A 19,904-nucleotide genomic window follows, 5' to 3' on the forward strand; every position below is an offset into this window, starting at 1 on the left:
AATCTAAATTTCCCATCAAATTCACAGTGTTCATTTCCTCCCACTCCCCTATCAGCACAGAGTAAGCCCCATAACTTCTTCCCTTCAGTGGAGGCTGCCATAATGGCTCCTGCAAGGCTGGACACAGGCGAGATGAAGGGAGGAGAGATACCAGTGCTCTCTGTGTGGCAGATGGCCAAGTGCTGGCTCTTTCTCTGGTTGGGGGCATATGAGTGGATTTCTTCAGAACCACTGAGCTCCTCCCTGATGTGGACCAAGCCCTCCCTGACTAGCATCTTCCAGTTACCCTGAGGTTTCTGCTCTGAAAGTCCATCCTCATTGCTTCCATATCTCCCATCCCTGCTCTGAGGGTCCTCTGGCCTCAGTGCTACCCATAAATAGGTTGGTGGGGCAGGGGTGGTCTATGGGTGCTGGGCTAGTCTCGTTTCCCCTCAGCAAGTCCTGCAGGAGTAGTCTGGCTTCCTTTTTCTGAATTGAAACACATCAGTCTTTAGCTTTGAGGCCTCAGCTGTGACTCCTAGGCACCAAGAAAAGTTACAAGTAACAGTGTATTATACTTTAGTTTCTTTGTCTCAAATGCTCAACTTTTAAGTGTAGAAGAGTGGAGTCAGACTTTGGCTAGGTGACCATGAGTAAATCATCTCACTTCTTGGAACCTCAATTTCCTTATCTGTAAAGCAGGGACAATGGCCTTTACTCTCCAGGACAGTGTAAAGATTGAAACGTTCTTTCCCTGTCAGGTGGCACATAGCAAGCCCTCAATATGTGCTGTGCTTAGTCATTCAAGTCGTGTCCAACTCTTTGCGACCCCATGGATCACAGCCCTCCAGGGTCCTCTGTCCATGGGATTCTCCTGGCAAGAATACTTGAGTGGGTTCCATGCCCTCCTCTAGGGGAATCTTTCTGACCCAGGGATTGAACCTGCATCTCCTGCATTGCAGGTAGATTCTTTATTGCTGAGCCACTGGGGAAGCCCCATAAGCCCTCAATAAATAGAAGCAAGTGTCTTTGCATTTCTGAGGTGTTCTCACTTCATCCAACCAGACTGGATGTCAGTTCTTCTTGCTAATGCAGAGGTGGCTCCCTCCTGCCATCTGCCTGGTCTGCAGGGCTCTCTTTGATAAAAAACACTTAGCATATCTTGAGCATCATTATCTCCTTTACATCTCATAATAAAACTGCAGGATAGATATTACTATCATTCCCATTGACAGATAACAAAACTCAGGCTCAGAGAGATTGAATCCCTTGCACAAAGTCAAATAGCAGAACTGGGATTCTGATTCTAAAGCCTGCACGTGTTCTACCATTTGTTTTACTTTCCTAACCTCCTTGTTCTTCATCTTGTCTTCTCATTCCCTCTGCCAAGAGCTCTCTTTTGCTCTATGGCAAATAGATGGGGAAAAATTGGAAACAGTGACAGACCTGATTTTCTTGGGCTCCAAAATCACTGTGGATGGTGACTGCAGTCATGAAATTAAAAGGTGCTTGGAAGAAAAGCTATGACAAAGCTAGACAGCTTATTAAAAAACAGAAACATTACTTTGCCAACAAAGGTCCGTCTAGTCAAGGCTATGGTTTTTCCCGTGGTCATGTATGGATGTGAGAGTTGGACTGTGAAGAAAGCTGAGCACCAAAGAATTGATGCTTTTGAACTGTGGTGCTGGAGAGGACTCTTGAGAGTCCCTTGGACTGCAAGGAGATCCAACCAGTCCATTCTAAAGGAGATCAGTCCTGGGTGTTCATTGGAAGGACTGATGCTAAAGCTGAAACTCCAATACTTTGGCCACCTCATGCGACGAGTTACCTCACTGGAAAAGACTCTGATGCTGGGAAGGATTGCGGGCAGGAGAAGGGGACGACAGAGAATGAGGTGGCTGGATGGCATCACCGACTCGATGGATGTGAGTTTGAGTGAATTCCGGGAGTTGGTGATGGACAGGGAGGCCTGGCGTGCTGTGATTCATGGGGTTGCAAAGAGTCAGTCACGACTGAGCGACTGAACTGAACTGAACTGAAAGAAAAGAGCTGACTCATTGGAAAAGACCCTGATGCTGGGAAAGACTGAGGGCAGGAGGAGAAGGGAACGACAGAGGATGAGATGGTTAGATGGCATCATTGACTCAATGGACACGAGTTTGAGCAAACTCTGGGAGATGAGGAAGAACAGGGAAGCCTGGTATGCTGCAGTCCATAGGGTTGCAAAGAGTTGGACAAAACTGAGCGTCTGAACAACAGCAACAACAGCATAACAAGTCATCTTTCTCAGTGAGGACACTTCCTGCCTGGAGTGCACCCTGGAAATGGGTCCCTCACTGCTCAGTACAATGACACTTCCTGTGTTACATCATAACAAATCCCTGTGGCAGCTGCTTAGAGGTGATATTGACATCATCCACTTCCTGTCCACTATTACTGAAGTTATATAAAGTTGCTTTTTCATGAAAAGCATCTATGTAGCATTGATTCAGCATCAATCTCTTGTCCAACATTGGATTAATCACAAAGGGGAAGGTGTTTTCTGATATTATGCCTAGAATATAGGCATAATAAAGATTTGAAAGATTATTTAATGTAAAAAAGCTTCCAGCTATGTATGCAGTAGATTTCTGTGAAGGGATGTGAGAAGTCATAACCCCAGGAGCTCAAAGGCAGAGTAGTCTGGTAGCCAGGTAGATGGGGAGGTATAAGGTCTGGGAAAGGAAGTCACAGAAGACTGCCTGGGAACGCTGGGGCTGGCCTGAGCCTTGAGAGCAAGTAGGATTTGGATGGGTGAGAAGGACGCATGGTTGGTCTGTTTGCAGCAAAGAATGAGCAGGGACTCACAGAGGCAGGAACCCAGCATGGGCGCTGGTATAGTTCTTCCAAAGGAGCCTCTCTTTTATAACCACGAGTCTCTGCTCCCTGCTTGGGGGATTTTTATGACCCCATTCATCTGTTTGCAGTCAGCCTCAGGTTTACTTTGAAATTCAAAAGCTGAAAGCGAAGAGCTGTGTCGGAGCCAGAGCAGCGGGCCGGGCAGCTGTCCTCTGAGAAGGGAGCGGCCTCATGGAGCATAAACCACAGCAGGCAAAACACCTCTTCTGGTTGGCCTGAGTCCCCGGGAAGCTTGGGACCAAGTGCTTGGAGGAATCCTGGAAGATTCATCCCCTGGAGGGACTTCTAACGTGGGCCTGAGCTGGCAGCCCGTGTGCCCACCCACGAGGGTGCTGAGGCCAAGCGTGGACACTCTGGGGCCTTCTGGTCAGGACTTTGCGTCTGACCGGGATCTGCCAGCCTGTGTTGGTTTCTCTGGCCTGCACAGGCAGACGGGCCCGGGCCCACTGTGAGAGCTGGCTCAGCTCTCTGTGCCTCCTGAATTCCCTGGCCCACTGCACCCTCTGCATTCCTCAGGAGCCTCAGTATCCCAGAGAGACACGACTTATTTTCCCATCTTCTCAAATAAAAGACTTTTAGTTGCAGTCAGTGATCAAATCCAAAATCCACAGCAGGGACTTCAAGTCCTGCTCCAGACCCCTTACTTCCCTGAGCCCCACATCCCCTAAGACCACCTCCTAGCTCAAATCCTTTGCCTGGGACCCCACACCCCCAAACCATGTCTCTCTGTGCCCTCATTCCCTATTATTTACACAGCCAGCCACTGGGAGTTCATGCTCAGCTCTTGGGGAAAAATCCTTCCGAGTGGCTTCTCTTACCAGTCCAGTCCACATCCCACACTCCCGTGGCTGCTCTGCCTGTCTTCCGTTCCAAAGGCTCCCTGAGCCTCCTCTCCACACCACAACCAACCACGGTCTCTGGGTGTGCCTTTGGACCTGTTTAAAGATGGGCTCTGCTGGAATGTGGTTGGAGTGCTTCTAACATGGAGCTGGAGCTTTTCACCAAGCTCTAAAGAAGTCCAACATCCCTTTAAAAGCTAATCAAGCTGCTGGGCTTGGAAACGCTAAAGGTGGCAGCAAGTTGGTGAACTTTAGCATTTAAGGCAAACCAACTTTTTAGAGGGGGTGCTTTCAAAGCCTGGGAACTGAGCTGAGAGGTTGAAGGGTGGAGAAAGCTCCTGCCATAGCTAGAAGGCTCTCTAAGGCTCATCTGCTCTAATTCCTGCTGTCTTCAAGTAGGAAAACTGAACTTCAGAAAGGGATGCCACTGGCCTGGTGTTGTTTATGAAATCAGTGGCAAGGCAGGCCCGGAACTCAGTTTGGGGTTTGAGTTAACCATCATCTCCCACTTACACAGCTTGGGGTTCCTGAGTGGAGGTTGGAGGGATGGTGAAAATTGAGTGCACCTATTTCCTTCCTCTTCTGACTACCGTATTAACCTGCATCCATGTGGGCTTTACATATGAAGCAGTTCTGATCTGTTGTCTCACAAAAGTATGTTATCTTCATCCCCATTTCCCAGATGAGGCAAATAAGTGGAGGATTAAGTCACACTCTCAAGGCAAGATAATCAGTAACTAGCAGAAGAGTCTTCAGCCCAGGCCTGTTGCTCTTTGCCATAGATCATACCAGCTCCCTATCCTTTGAAAGGCACTAATCTCTTGGCAAATCATTCAGAAAAGTCTAGTGTAATTTAGGATAAAATATTGTTAGCTTTAGATTCTAGAGACTGGTCCAACATCACAGTTCTTTTCACTTCTCAGACTTGAAAGACACATGTAGAACAGGGGTTTTCAACCAATGTCCTCTTTTATTACAAGTACTTTATAATGCTTCTTTCTATATTAAAATCAAATATCTGGATAATATAAAACACCTACACATAAGATTTTAAAATTTAATATGATGCCCTAACTGGAGGGAAAAAGAGAAATAAAAGGAAAGTAGTTGACAATAAAACAATATGTAATTTGGTCTATAAATGTTGGGCATAAGAACTCTAGCAGACATAATGCAGTGGTCAAAGTCTTGCACCTGTCGACTGGGAAAAAAACAACAACCGCACAACCTAAAAACTGAGAATTACATTTTATTTGGCAAACCGAGGACTTAAACCCAGAGACAGTCATCCAGCAGTTTGCTCTGATGCCTCCAATGCACTAGCAGCGCTGTCCATAAGGTGGCCTTTGGGAGGGCTGAGGGACTGTTCTGAAGAGGTAGGTGGAGAGCCAGGATATATAGGAATTTTTCAATTAAAAAAGGTGGTCGGAACATCCAGAGATCACTGTTAACTAAAGAAAAACTAGACATCACAAGTTAATGAATTTAGCACTTCTCTCTGTATGGGAAGATGCAGGAGTCTGGACACATTTCTTTGATGGGCACCTTAACATGATTTTGAGTAAGCTCTGGGAGTTAGTGATGGACAGGAAAGCTTGGCCTGCAGCAGTCCGTGGGGGCTCAAAGAGTTGGACACGACTGAGCGACTGAACTGAACTGAACTATCTAGGGCCGGTGTCCTATTTTTCTCCATCCTGAGTCCCCACAGGGTGCACTGTCGAATGGCTACAGTGACTGATGGCTTGAGGGCTGAAATATCCTGTTTACTGATATGGCAGGAGACATTCTCTGTCCACACGCCTTTCTGTTGAATCACCATGAATGTGACTGCTAAAATACAGCAGGATACAGGTGTGTTGCTCTGACGCTTCAAATGCACAAGCGGTGCTGTCTGTAAGGTGGCCTTCAGAAGTGGTGAGTAGCTCTTGGTAAGGTTTGGAACAAAACAACGTACATTTGTCTTTCAGTGTGCAGGGCAATTGCATTCCTGTAAAATGCAGTATATATATATGAAAACTGCAAAAACCCCCACAACTTTGTGTTTATGTAAAATGGTTTTAGGCTCAGATAATACAAATGGCTTTTTCTCTCCTGACGAATGTCTGGCAAGATGTGCAAACCTTGTGCAGGATAGGGAATAATTCTTGTTGTGGAACTCCTTACAGGACACCAAGCATCCCTGACCCATGATCACAAGCCCCCTCCCAACAAATATATGAAAGCCCAAATCCCCCTGCAGAGTTGCAAAACACCCTGTGGGTGGTGATACTATCCCTATTGATAAACACCGACTTGGAGGATTTCTCTTAGAAACCATGCATACAAGAGGGAAGACTCAGACCTGTGTGGTACCCAGAGGTTTGCATTGCTTTCAGTTTAGCTTTTGATAAATTCAGTGCTAATCTTGGATGGTACTTAATCTTCAGCTATAAAGTTAATGAACTAGATATCAGTCACATGTCCTCTATTTTAGAGACTTCACTCAGGGAATACAAGGATGAGGAAGGTCTCTGTACCATGGGCTTTGCCTTTTTTTTTTTTTTTTAAGAGCAATAAGACATAAGAAAACCATAATCTAAGCCGGCTTATATGAAGCCCATGCTTCAGAAGAGGTGTAAATTGTGAGGCTGGTAGGCCAGGGAAATGTCTATGAGGAGGTAGAATGCAATGAGGTCTTCGAGAACAAGAGGAAAATTTCAGGTAGGGAGACTGGGAAATTATCCATGCAGGGGACAGTGGGGGCTGGTAACTGGAGCTCTCTGCAGGGAACCTTGAGGAGTTCTATGTGGCAGGAACGTGGATTTGTAGGGGGAGGGAAGGGGACTTGTGGCTGGAGAGATTGGGTGGGTGAACTGGGAAGTGGGATTAATGGGGATGGAGAAGGGACGGAGGCCTGAGGAGGAGGTCAGTGTGCTTCCAGATCAACTCTTAAGTCCTGAGGCTGGCCCTGCCCTCTGGGTAACCATCACCTGTTGGAGTATTACTCCTGGTGCCTGCATCACCTGAAGCTGTGGACTCTGGGAGACAGGGAGGACCAGTTCTCTAGCTGGGAGCTCAATGCGCAGCATAGTCGCTCAATAATACTTCACTGAGAGTGTTAGTTGCTCAGTCGTGTCCAGCTCTTTAGGATCCCATGGGCTGTAGCCTGTCAGCCTCCTCTGTCCATGGAATTGTCCAGGCAAGAATACTGGGGTGGGTTGCTATTTCCTCCTTCAGGGGATCTTCTCGACCCAAAGTTTGAACCCAGGTCTCCTGTGTTGCAGGCAGATTCTTTACTGTCTGAGCCACCATGGAAGTGCATTGGGTGCATGGATATTTCTGAATAAGTTCCAAATTTAGGGCCTGCCCTCCCTGCAGACTCCAGCTCACTGGGGGGAAGGTGTTGGAAGCTGAGGTGAACCGGATGCTGGCCCACTGCCCTACATCTAGGTGAGCCACAGTGTGCTGAGGCCAGGAGGGCACCTGGGAGTCTGGAAATCTAGACTCAGCCTCCACCTTGAATGTGCCAACAGGACTTGGGCGAGTCTGCTCTTGCTGGTCTTCTTATCTGTTCCCCAAAGCAAAGGCAAGCTTGATCCTTTCCAGTTCCCAAGCTGAAGCCTTGCTCTTCCAGGTCACCTGTTTGGAGCCCGAGGTCACAGCCTGGGCAACACTGCCTCCTGGTGGCAGCCACCAGACGGCAGGCGAGCCTTCACCAACCAGCACGATCCAGGTTCAAATCCCAGCTGAGGTTGCCCCGGGAAGCTTCCGGTTCTGCACCTTTGGGTCTGGCCCAGGGGGACTGCTCCTCAGAGAGTGGGGAAGAGAGCTTCACAGTCAGTCGTTGTCAGGGTTCTTCCAATACAGCGGGGCCCATGCCCTCCCACCCTGCCCCGCCGTCATGGAGGAGAGTCCCTGGGCCATGAGACTTCCTGTGTCATTGTGTCCCTGCGAGCTATCGTGGCCTGGGGGGAGGCGAGGTTCAGTAAATGCCCTCCTCCTTCGTCATCTCCACTGCCTTCTTTCACCACCACCACAAAGCACTCAGAGCACTTAGGTTCTATAAGCACAGGCACATCCGCTTGACCCTGAGTCCTCATGGGAATGCTTCTAGTTTGCTGATGGGAACAGAGACTCAGAGCGAGAAGAGATAGGGCCCGGGCCATCAGGCTTTTACACGACATTGCACTGCTTTATTCTAAAGCTGCCCATGGCTTCTGCTGCCCACAGGGCACAGTCCCAGGGCCTTGCAGGTTGCAGCTGCTCACACCAGACCCCAGGCCCCACCCAAGCCCAGCCTCCTGCTGCAGCCTTTTCTGCATCCTCCAGGTCCAAGGCAGTTAGGCGGCCTCGGGCCCACAAGGACACAGATCCCTGTGACAGTGGGCACGTCTCACCCACCCCACATCCGAGAGCGCAGGGTCAGAACCAGGCTCAGGCAAAGATTCCTCGCAGTGAAAATAGATAGGGCCAGCCTTATCCCTCCTCCAACCTCCCCCATCTGCCCTAAGCCAGTGTCCACCCACCCCTAAGGGTCCTCCACAGGACAGAAGCTTAGTCGTTTTTAGTCGCTAATTCATGTCTGACTCTTTGCGACCCCATAGACTACAGCACCCCAGGCCTCCCTGTCCATCACTATCTCCTGGAGTTTGCTCAGACTCATGTCCATTGAGTCAGTGATGCCATCCAACCATCTTATCCTCTGTCGTCCCCTTCTCATTCTGTCTTCAATCTTTCCCAGCATCATGGTCTTTTCCAATGAGTCAGTTCTTTGCATCAGGTGGCCAAAGTATTGGAGTTTCATCTTTAGCATCAGTCCTTCCAGATTATTCAGGGTTGACTTCCCTTAAGATTGACTGGTTTGATCTCCTTGCAGTCCAAGGGACTCTCAAGATTCTTCTCCAACATTATAGTTCAAAAGCATCAATTCTTCAGCATGCAGCTTTCTTTACGGTCCAACTCTCACATCCATACATGACTACTGGAAAAACCATAGCTTTGACTAGATGGACCTTTGTTGGCAAAATAATGTCTCTGCTTTATAATATGCTGTCTAGGTTTGTTATAGATTTTCTTCCAAGGAGCCTTTTAATTTCATGACTGCATTCACCATCTGCAGTGATTTTGGAGCCAGGGTGACTTGCAAAATAAAATACCATAATGCCAGGGGAACAGAAAACTTGGGTGGCGTGCTCTGGCCACACACTGACCCATTGGCTCCAATTACCTACCTGATAAAGCACCAGCTTCTAAATGTGCGCAGTGAAGTAGTTCAGGTCTGCGCCTGCTCACCACTCAGGCCACTGCCCTTGGCTGTGCCTGGACCTCACCCTCCAGGGCTGAAACACTTGTGGGCCTCCCATGGCAGAGGCTGCTTACTGACCCTGCACCTAGCTGCTGGTCTCTGCAGCCTGCAGGGGCAACAATAACAACTAACCATGTATTGGGTTTTGGTTTCCATCCACTATCTCATTGCAACCTGTGCCAGAACTATGTTTATTATGCCCATTATAGAGATGAGGCTGAGAGAGGGACTCCTTGGGAGTGGGGGCAAGGTCAGGGCCAGGCCCCAGGACCCCTGAAGACCAGCCCATGACTGGTGCTGAACCTGAAGAATCTTTGTTGGAGGATGAAGGGTGAGGGGGCTGCTCTACTGAATTGGGGGACTCAAGCAGGGAATTTGTGTTTTTCAAGCTTCCCTGTGGGGCGGAGGCTGCTTGCTCCCAGGAGTGTCTCTGGAGGCCTGTGTGTCCTGGCCCCGCATCCTAGGCAGCAGTCTGGGCTGGCAGCCCGTGCTGTGGCTGCCTTGCTTTCACCGAGACCCTGCTGTGTTCCGACTCCAGGTGCTCGGTTCCTCCCCCTGGACTCTCCCTCATCGGCGTTTTTCTTTCTCTCCACCCAAGCCTCTTCTGACCGCTTTTTCCTTTTCCTCTTCATCTCTCTCCAGCACGGTCTGTCTGTTTCTCCCTCTCTGTCTGTCTTTCTGCTGACCCCTCCGTCCTGGATGCTCACTCCATCTTCTGGGCAGTTTTCGCTCTGGTCCCCCTGTCTCCTCCACAGGAGGCAGGTGAAAACTAGGGAGGGATCATCTGGGAAGCTTGTGACTCTCCAATCCTTGTCTGGGGACTTGTGTCTCCAGGCTGGAAATTTTATCATTCTTTTTTTGTGACTGATCAGGGAAGAAGAAATGGAAACTACAAAAAGAGAAAGCGTAGGAACTGGTTTGCAAGCCCAGAACTGACATAAAACAGGGTTTTATGAATATTTTCTAAAAAATAATTTCTTTTTATGGTGCCGTTTAACAGTGGCTGGCCCGGCTCGCCTGGCTTCCTGGCTGCAACGAGTTGCAGATGGAGGCCCCCAACTCTTCTCACACCTCCCAGTCCCACCCTGGCAGAAATTGGCCAGGCCAGGGTGCTACCTCTGCTGCAGCAGTCCAGTGGGGGGCTGGTGTGTGTGTAATGATGAGGTAGGGAGACGGGAGGCTGATTTCTGGACCATTCAGTGAGTCCTGGAGCTCCCCAAACCCTCGGCTCATGGAAGCCCAAGGTGGGTAGGTTTAAGCTTGTGATGTGTGTCCACTCATAACCCAGACACGGCCAGAGCATTCTGGCTCCAGCATCCCTGATTAAGATCATCCTGGACACCAGCTCCATGGTGACGTTCAGACCCTCCCAGAATCAGTGGATTCCCTGGGGCTTTTACTCAGGTAGGTGGCCCTCCTGGCTTCCAGTTCCCTGTTGTTTGACCTCACCACCTCCGCTTCACTCCATTTCAACTGGCAGCGGAAAGCCCCTCCTGTGGTCCCCTCATCCCAAATCTTCACAAGCAATGGAGACTATACTTGGGATCGGCAGAGCAGATGGAGTTGGGGTTCTTGCTGCAGCCAGGAAATGACTTATCTGCACTTTTTCTCTCTGCCTAGGAGGTGCTGTGCCTACTTCCCTCAGTTTCTCTGTCTTCCCAGCTCATCATTCCTCTTCCCTCCTCTTGCCCTCTCTTTCAGAAGCAACATGACAGAATTGTTCCCCTGCTCACAAAGATCATTTTCCCCTTCGCCTCCTTTGAGGTGGGAGAGGGTGGTAGTTTTCCTTCCTACTTCAGGCACCCACACAGGAATATCTCCACATGAAAATGGAGGTTGCTGTTTCTCAAAGGAATTTTAGTGACTGCAATTGCCTCCACCTCCTTTCATGTAAATAAGGAGACAGGTCCAGAGAGGGGCGGAGCTTGCCCATGGCCATAGTGCTGGCCGCAACAGAGATCGCAGCACAGGGCCTGCAGTCCCCAGTTCAGGTTCCATTGCAGTGGACACTGTGCCGCTGCAGAGTTGACTACAGGGCCCTAGATGCTCAGGGCCAGGAAGGAGGGGCCTCGGGGGACATAGAAAGATGGAGGGGGAGCAAGGGCCCAGAGGGGAAGAGATCAAAAAGAAGAGTCAGAGTCAGAGGGAGCCGGAGATGGCCAACTAGCCAGCCTTTATCCTGGGGTGGGGATCATTTCTCCATGGGGACTTCCCGGCCCCTCACACACACCTCCCAGAGTCAGAGAACCCTCCTCTACCTCCTCAGCATTGTGTCTTGGTTCTGGGACCAACTCTTCCCCAACTCCCTGTAGTTTCCTCCCTGGACCCAGCTCTGATCTTTGTGGCTGTATGGAGAAAGCCTCTTATCTGGGGCCCCTCTACAGAGAGGTGGGGCTGAGATGGGGTTCTCCCGAATCTAATGATCTATCATCAGAAGGAGCATCTGGTTTCTCCCAGGAAAAACGTGTCAACAGGAGCCTGCCCAGGGCTCAGGGCAGGAGAGGTGGGCAAGGCTCCCAGGAAAGGAGGTGCAAACACGTGAGTGTACCAGGTATAAACACTGGCTCTCCCCTCTTGCCAGCTGCTGCCATATGGAGAGCAAGGTGTCAGGGACTCTGATGAGTCCCTGGTCCCTTTGGTCACTCACTCCATAGTGTCTGAGACCCCATTCCTGGGCCATAGCTTCTTGAACTGAGGACTACATCCCCCAAGGAAGGGCAAGGGCTCACTTTCCCACTGAGTGTCTAGGCAGGTAGATGATGGCTTCCTTTTCTGAGTACAACCAGAGCTTGAGGGGCAGAGAACACAGGGTCACAGGCTACAGCTGTGATATTTACACTATTGATGCCAACTCTAAAGACCACCACGGTGGGGCAGGGGGTGGGTGGGGAGCAGGAGGCTTCCTATCCGGAGCTCTGTCCAGAGTCAGTGGGTGGGAGAGAGGTCTGGGATGGCTCCAGGACACAGAAGAGGCATTGGGCCTCGGATGGAACCTAACCTCACCCACTGCCCTGTGAAATGGGGGAGGCAGAGGCCTCCTTGCTCCCCTCACAGGCTGTAGCCAGCACAGCAGGGCTTGAGTAAAGGTTAGGAAATCAGTCCTGGAGCTTAACTACTTGGGTTGCAATCCTGGCTCCAGCATTTATAAGCTGCGTGATTGTGAACAAGTTACTTAACCTCTGTCTCTCTCAGTTATCTCACCTATAAAATAGAGATAAGGAAGAAGAGTTGTGAGAATTAAATAAGACAGAAGTGCTTGGAGCACTGTCTGATGCATGACAGATGCTCAATAAGCGTTTGCTTGCAGTTGCATTGTCACCTTTGTCTCGTGGACGGGCTGCCCAAGTGCAGTCCACATTGTTCTTCATAGGAGCCAGCAAGGACTCATTAACATGGTCAATGAATTGGCTCTGGTGAAGGCTCTGGGATTTCAAAACTAGAAACTTGGCCCACTTTAAACCTCTTGGTGACCTGCCCCCTTGTGCCACCGAGTCCCAGGGGCCACGCCTCTTCCCTGGTGGACCCTTACAGCATGGTCACGTTGTGCAGATCCTAGGCAACTAACACTGTGGTATCCGATATAAAAGCTCTATCGTTCGCCTGAGGTCTTGCCTCCCACTCTTCTTCCTCCCTCCTTCACTGTGTCTTTCTTCCATGAGCACTCACTAGATGTCAAATCCTGTGCCTTGACGATACAGAGATGACCGACCACGGTGCCGGCCTCAGGAAGTCAAGGGGAAGGACAGCCACATGCAGGTCATTTCTGCACGGCAAATGGGGTGCTGTGGGGCCGGAGGGACAGAAGGGCTGACGTGGCTTGAGGATTAAGGGAAGCCTCGTGGAGCAGATACCGCTGGAGCTGGGTGGGGCAGCACGTACAAGAGCAATGAATGAGGGGCAGAGATGCAGAAAGACGAGGAGAACCGGGGGAAAGCGTGTGCAAAGGCAGAGGATGGAGACAAGCAGGGTGAGTTGAAAAAACACGGAGACAACCAGCAACCCTGCAGTGCTAGAAACCAGGAGAGGAATGGGTAAGACGTGAATTTCATGCTGGGGACATGGGCAGGTTGAGGTTATCAGAGCGCCTTGTGTGACCCTGACTTGTGTACTGGGAACAGTAAAGACGGGGATGAATTTGGAAAGGCCAGGGAGGTATGTGGTCGCTGTGGTGGTTTATAGAGCTCACTTTGGCTGCCGGGGTTGTAGGGGGTGGTGGGTGGCAAGTGAGCAGAGAGAACACAGCCCTAGTTGGCAGGGGAGAGTGAGTTACACCTGGGTATAACTAAGTAAGCTAGGGTGGCGCCGGGGGAGGGAGAGAGGTGAGAGTGTTAATAAAGTTGAATCAGTAGGTGCTGATGAGTGAGAAGTGAGACAGGGGGCCCCAAGGGTGAAGCCAGGTTCCAGGTTGATTGTTCAGATGAACAAAGCTGGAGAGGGCTCCGCGGACCCCACTTGGTGTGAAGTCTCTCAAGCCACTGGACCCCTGCCCAAACACTCCCAGAACCTGCCTTCATTTTTACACGGAAAATGGGCCCACGCCAGGTCCTCTGCACCACCACCTCAGGTCCTGGCCCTCTGAGCAAAGGTGACTCCCCACACGGTCCCCCACAGGAGGAGGGGGAGCCATCGGCATGCAGAGACACCGTCACATTGAAGTCATCATATCTTTTATTAATATATTATGCTACAAAAATATTTTTGGCAAAATAACATTAATAGCATCTTTCTTTGTCTTCTATTATATTCTTAAAGAACTCTTCAGGATAATTCACAGAGGTGAGAGGAAGAGGTGATTAAAAGCACAACATCAGGAATACCTTTCCAATACATTAAGATCTGAAGCTATGTCACACAGTGAGAGTCGGGCCGGGATGTCCTGCAATCTCTTTGAGGCCCAGGAATGGCACAGGGGCTCTGGCTTCCCTTGCTCTGGGCTAGAACATCCCTTGACCAAGAGTCAGCCCCTGCCGCCCCAGCCACTGGGGGCCCAAGATGGCTGAGAGCCCCGCAGGAAACTTCTTAGACTGAGAGTCTTATTCAAAAGTCCACTTTCCCGCAGTGGGACTTGGGATGGAGGGGCCCTTCAAGGCATGCTACTCTGTCACCTTCCTTGCCTGCCACATGCTCCTGATCCCATGGCAGCCCTCAGGTGCTGGGAGGAAAGCTGAGCACAGGGCTGGGGATGGGGGAATGCCTCACCTTTGTGGAGCCCCAAGATTGCACGTGGCATTCCCCAAGCAGGAAACAAAGTCTCCATTTGACAGATAAGGAGATGGAGGCTCAGAGAGGGGCGGGGACTTGCCCAAGGTCACTCAGCAAAGTGAAGGAGTATCTAGGCTATCTCTGGCAAGGAAAAGCCTATACTTGGAGAAAAAGCAGGGAGAGCTGAGAGGCTTCCCCAGTGGTTCATCGATAAACAGTCTGCCAGTAATGCAGGAGACGCAGGGGACATGGGTTCGATCTCTGGGTCAGGAAGAGCCCCTGGAGGAGGAAATGGCAACCCACTCCAGTATTCCTGTCTGGAAAATCTCACAGACAGAGGAACCTGGCGAGCCACAGTCCAAAGGGTTGCAGAGAGCCGGACACGACTGAACACACATACGAGGGACAGCTTAGGGTGTGCTGAGGCTCCTGGGAAAGGGCAAGGCAAGGTTCAGCTCTCCCCTAGCATCAGGCAGGGCAGGGAGGGAAGGAGTTCTGGGCTGGGAGCAGGGGCCTGGGTTCCGGTTCAGCCTTGCCCCACCGCCCAGAAGTCCCCCTGCCCCAGGGCAGCAGGCAAGCGTGCCAATTCGCGTCAGGCCCGGCTGGGCTGTTGAAGAATGGGGGTGGAGGGTGGGGGGGAGTGAGGCTGGACTGATTTCTGAAACTTACTGGTTTAGAGAGCCAGCCCGGGTGATTTTTTTGGCTGCTTAGATGAATTTTTGGAAAAATAACAATGTTCAAAGAACCTGAGTATTAAAGAGCCAGGAGGGACCCTATCCCACTGCCTTGCCAAGACTCCAGCTCTCCTACCACATCTCCAGCCAGTGGGCCTACTGCCCCGGCTCACACACCACTCCTGACGGGAAACTCACCACTTCTAGGGACACCTGCCATCTTTCGACAGCTTTGGCTTTGCGGAGACCCTTCCACCAGAACTAAGGTCTGCCTCTCTCCTTTCCTTCCTTCCTTCACTCCTTTCTTGCTCCGTCCTTCTCTACACCTCTCTTGGGTGCCATTTTTGTGTCCAGTGAGGATACAGAGATGAATTCACAAGACCCTTGCCACTGAGGAGCTCACAGTATGACAGGAGAGCAGAGACACAGTCAGTGCAGAGGGCTTCCTGGAGGACGTGCTCTGAGCTGATCCTCAAAGGATGAGCAGTTAGGGGAAATAGAAAGGCATTTCCAAGCCTGGGAAACAGCATGTGTGAAACAGCCTGTCTGTCCTGGGAAGGACAGATATGCTTCAGTCTGGCTACACTTCATAGACTCCAGATCTTTGACTTTCAGAGCTGGTGGGGCCCTTTGCAGCTTCCTGCAGCTTGACTCGTACACCCTCATGGTCCCTGCCTTCACAGGATTGCTGGTGCTCAGAACAGCCTGGAGGGAGATCAGGAGACGGGCCATGCTGACCTGGCCTAGAAAGCCCCTTGTCCATTCAGTCAGCTGTTCTGGGGGACAGGACCCAGGGCCACCAGGAACATGCTGGCTGTCTGTCCTTGATCTCCTCTGCCTGCCTCAAGGTCAAAGGCAAGCGTCCCAAGCCAAGCACATAGGATCGTAACAAGGCTCTCAGAGCAACAGGGGTATTTTGTGAGGAGAGGCACATATCATATGCCGGAAAAAAATGTCAGCAGTGGTGGGCGGATTATTCCAAAGCACGTGAGTTACTGCAGACGGAATGATGGTTCTCTGGCCCGGGAAGAGAGAATCCAAATGCCCCAGCTGTGCAGATTTCTGTCCATGTGCCTCTGGTCTTTGGGGGTATAAGTCAGCAAGTTCTCTACTGCTTGGAGGGACTTGAGGGATGTAAGTTTCAAATCCTGGCCAGTGGGTGGTTCCTCAGGGACCAGTGGATGTGGACTGCAGATGTCTAACTCACACTGGCTCTGGCTAACTCACACTGGCTCTGGCTGTCCCATCAGCATGTGTCTACCTGATCAGGTGGCTCATCCGTCTGCTGCCCATGTGGCTTTCTTTAAACACTTGAGTACTTGGTGGAGGGAGAGCTTGGGATCTCCCAACCTGCTCAGAGGAGCGATCTGGGGAACCTGCCTGTGGTCAGGGGCCTGGACAGAATGACCTGTAAAGTTCCTTCTAAGAACCTGGGATTGGGCTGCTTGTTGCCTCTTGATGATGAACTCCTCTAGGCCAAGAAAGGCGGCTAGATTTGGCCCCAGCACAGAGCCTGGCACTGCATGTGTCTGATAATCACACACTGCATTAATTTACCTCTTTGGCCCCATGCCTGGCACAGATCTGGGCATGCGGTCAGGTGCTTGGACTGTTTACCAAATGCTTCATCTTTAATTAACCTCGGGCTCCATCTCAATACATCTCATGCCACGCTCTCCTGAACAGAGGGAAATCTGGCCTCTGTGTTTCTAATTCCTTTACACTTATCTCATCCAAATAGCACTCTGCGCCATCTATTTGATGTCCAACAGGCCTTCTGAGCCTGCTTTAAAAGTCAGCTAAGCCCCTTCCGGCTCAGAAATAGGAAGCCACATTTCTGCCAAGGATAAACGGACTCCAGCCTTGGCCGGGGTCAAGTTCAGTTTACAGTGTGGTACCCACGGGTCTGGCTGGACCCTGTGAAGCAGAGCTCAGGGCTCCTGCCAGGTCTCAAGTGCAAACATATTCATTTGGGTCAGAACTGAAAAGAATTCAGCTGCCTGCCAAGATGCCCCTGGGACTTCTGACCATCCAATGAGTTGCCCAGAATCCTACTGTCTCAGAAGGGAGGCAGCTGCCAAGCTGGGCACAATGGCACTGATGCTAATCAGACACTAGCAGGCCTGCTAGGGAAGCCCATGGTGTGGCATCGCTCAGGAATGCTGAGCTAGCTGGGGGTCAGCAGACCTGCCCAGTTGCGCAGCCTTGGGAAAGTACCTCGCCTCTCTGGGCCTGTCTTCTCACTGTTCTTTTCTGTCAAATGAGGGCCCCTTCTGCTCTTGCGTTCCAGGACTCTGTAACTAATGAGCTGCCAACCCAGTGAGGGTTCAGGGCTGGGACGCAGCCAACCTGGGCCCTCTGTCTTCTTGGCTATCACCTTGGGGACAGAGGAGCTGGTCAGTTTCTCTGAGTCTTGGTGACCTGCCTGCCCCCGTTTGGCTGCTCTGTCTCTTCAGGCCCATCACAACTATCCTCCAGCCTCTCTGATTTGGCAGGAAAGCCTCTCATTGGCTCCAGGATAAGACAAGTTGGGGCATGGGACACGTGGCAGAGCCTGCTGCCAGAGCCCTTTGGCTGGAGGGACTAACATGATGACTGTAGCCAAGCGGTCTCTTTGGCTGCAGTAAGAAGCGTGTGCTGGCCCATTTGGGTGAGATCTGCCTCCCTTGGAACTTTCCTCTGCAAAGAGAACCTGACAGACTATGTATGGTCCAAGAGACAAGCGTTTTTGAATCACACTGATTTAGGGTCAGGTGATGGCTGGGTGACATAGAACAAGTTCCTTTATCTCGTACAGGGGCTCAGTTTCCTCATCTGTGAAATGGGGACAATCACATCTCACAGAACTGACGTGAGGATCCATGATAAAGTGAGTGTGCAAAATGCCTGCCATACTGCAGACTTTGAACTAATGGCAGCTCTCATTACGAGTGTCATTACCATGGAATTCCTATAGGCCTTGTCTCGAAAACTGCCCTTCTGTGCCCACTTCTGTCCTTTGGCTCAGCTCACGCCATTTGGTCATGACTTCAACAGCTTCTCCTATAAGCTGAGATGGATTAATGATACTAGCCAGAACAGGGGGGTCTAGACTCACACCCCGGATCTCCCACTTGTTTTGTGACCTTGGGCAACCACCTTCTTCTCTTTGGTGAGTTTAACCATCTCAGTTTAACCATCTGTCACTTGGGGCTGGGGGGACCACCTCCCTCAGCACCAACAGCCCTTCCCCCACCCCAGTGCTTTGGTCGGAACACTTACCAAGAGTACTGGAGGGCCAGTTCACAGACACTCAGGGTTTTCAAAATAGCAGCATTCTCTTTCCTAAAGTACCTTCCCATCCCCAGGATGCATCCAGGGGAAGGAAGGACCGTCAGCGTTCACATCTCTGGTGCCCAAGTCCAGTTTCACAAAAGCTAAGCCTGTCTGCCTGCCTCTCCCTCTGAGGACCCCATGGCGGGAGAAGCCAAACTGGCACGCTGGAGGACTCCATTGATCCAGGAGCAATCCAGTTCAAAGCCACGGTCCCTGCAAGGTCGCAGTTGTCCTGGCAACCTGGGTTCACCTCCTGGGTTGGTGATGGGGCTAGTTATTAACATCGGCCACATAAAAATAGTTTTATCAGTAGAATAAATACATTTTTCTTTTTTAATATGGACACATATTTTACAAAAGAGCCCCATAGCACTATGGGAAATTAAGATCCTTCTACAAAAAAGAAGATGTAAGTCAGGTACAATAAAGCTCTAGTGTTTTAACGGATCCCATCTGGACTGCCCAAGAGGTGTCGAGAACCCCTGGAGGGTGGCAGGGGCAGTGGGTGCGGCTGCAGACCTTCCCGTCGGTTTCTCTGGCTTCTTTCTCTGCTCCGGGCAGGCATGCGGCTGAGGTCAGGAGGGTCCAAGGGTGTGCAGCAGGAAGGAGGCTACTATGCTGGCAGCAATGGCGGGGAGCAGGCCCAGGGCGGACGGGGAGCGGCCGGGTGCTGAGCTGCTGGCGGGTGCTGGCTCTTCCTGCTGCTGGAGTGGGTCGGAGAGCTGGAAGGGGGGCTTGGCGGTCCCGGTGCTGTGCGTGGTCTGGAAGGGCTGTGGGGGTGGTGAGGCTGTGGTGCTGGAGGGAGAGAGATACATGGAATGTGGAACGGCCACTCAGTAGCCTTGTCCTCGGCTGTGATCTTAGAGTTCAGAGCCAACTTTTTGTTGAATCTGGGTTTTCTTCCCTCATAAAATGGAGAAGGAAACAGAGGGCTCAGACACGGAAAGTGAGCAGCCCAGAGCCACGCAGCCAGCCTCCAGTGTGACCACTCAAGAGAACTGAGTCCCGGGCAGAAAGCAGTGAAGTGTTTTGGGGGAGATCCATCTGGAGTCACACTGAGGCAGGCAGTCCTCACACCTGTGCACGCAGGGGACCCCGGCTTCCTGCTGCCCTCCCCTCCCCAGTCTGAAGTAAACAGAAAAAAAAAAGAGCCGCCAAATACCACAGTCCCTGTTAACTGAGCACCCACCGGAGTGTGCACTTTACTACCAGTGTATCTCTGGTCCTGAAAACAAATGTTCATTGGGTCTCACCAGCCCCCTTTCACCGGATGAGAAAACTGAGGCTCCACAAGGCCAGCTCAGAGAGGGAGTGGGGCGGTGCCTCTGGGGGCAGGAGCCCTGGTGACCTCACCCTGCATAATCACAGCGAGTGTTGCTGAAGGTGGTCCCTCACGAACTGATTAAAGTAGAAGCCAGTTTGGGAGGTCACAGGTGAGGTTCTTGGCTCAAGAGAGCCCACGTGAAAGAGACATGAGACAGAGACATAAAAAGAGGGGAAGCACAGAAGGAACTGGTGGGCCAAGGCCAGCACTTGGCGGCATTGGGAAGTGGAGGGAGCCAGGACCAGGTTACCACTCAGGTCCTGGGGAGATAGGAAAGGATGAAGAAAGAGAGGGGCAGAGAGCAAGGCAGGGACTGGGGAAGACACAGGACAAGGATGGAGGCATAACAAAGAGAGACCAAGGGGGACAGGGCTCCAGATGAAGGAAAG

The 19,904-nt window shown here is 51.2% G+C and overlaps 1 protein-coding gene across 1 annotated transcript in view; it reads right to left on the bottom strand.

Moving 5' to 3' along the window:
* Positions 1-13,657: 13,657 nt before the first annotated feature.
* The window catches only part of TRABD2B (TraB domain containing 2B), a 221,553-nt gene continuing 215,306 nt past the window's right edge, over positions 13,658-19,904 (bottom strand). The window contains exon 7 of the mRNA XM_055402309.2: positions 13,658-18,986. Coding sequence (XP_055258284.2) covers positions 18,767-18,986 — 220 coding nt within the window. The 3' untranslated portion in view covers positions 13,658-18,766. The remainder of the gene's footprint in view (positions 18,987-19,904) is intronic.

The sequence above is a fragment of the Moschus berezovskii genome, chromosome 4, assembly GCF_049115385.1.
Source record: "Moschus berezovskii isolate FMDL1 chromosome 4, NW_MosBer_1.0, whole genome shotgun sequence".
Taxonomy (NCBI): Eukaryota; Metazoa; Chordata; class Mammalia; order Artiodactyla; family Moschidae; genus Moschus; species Moschus berezovskii.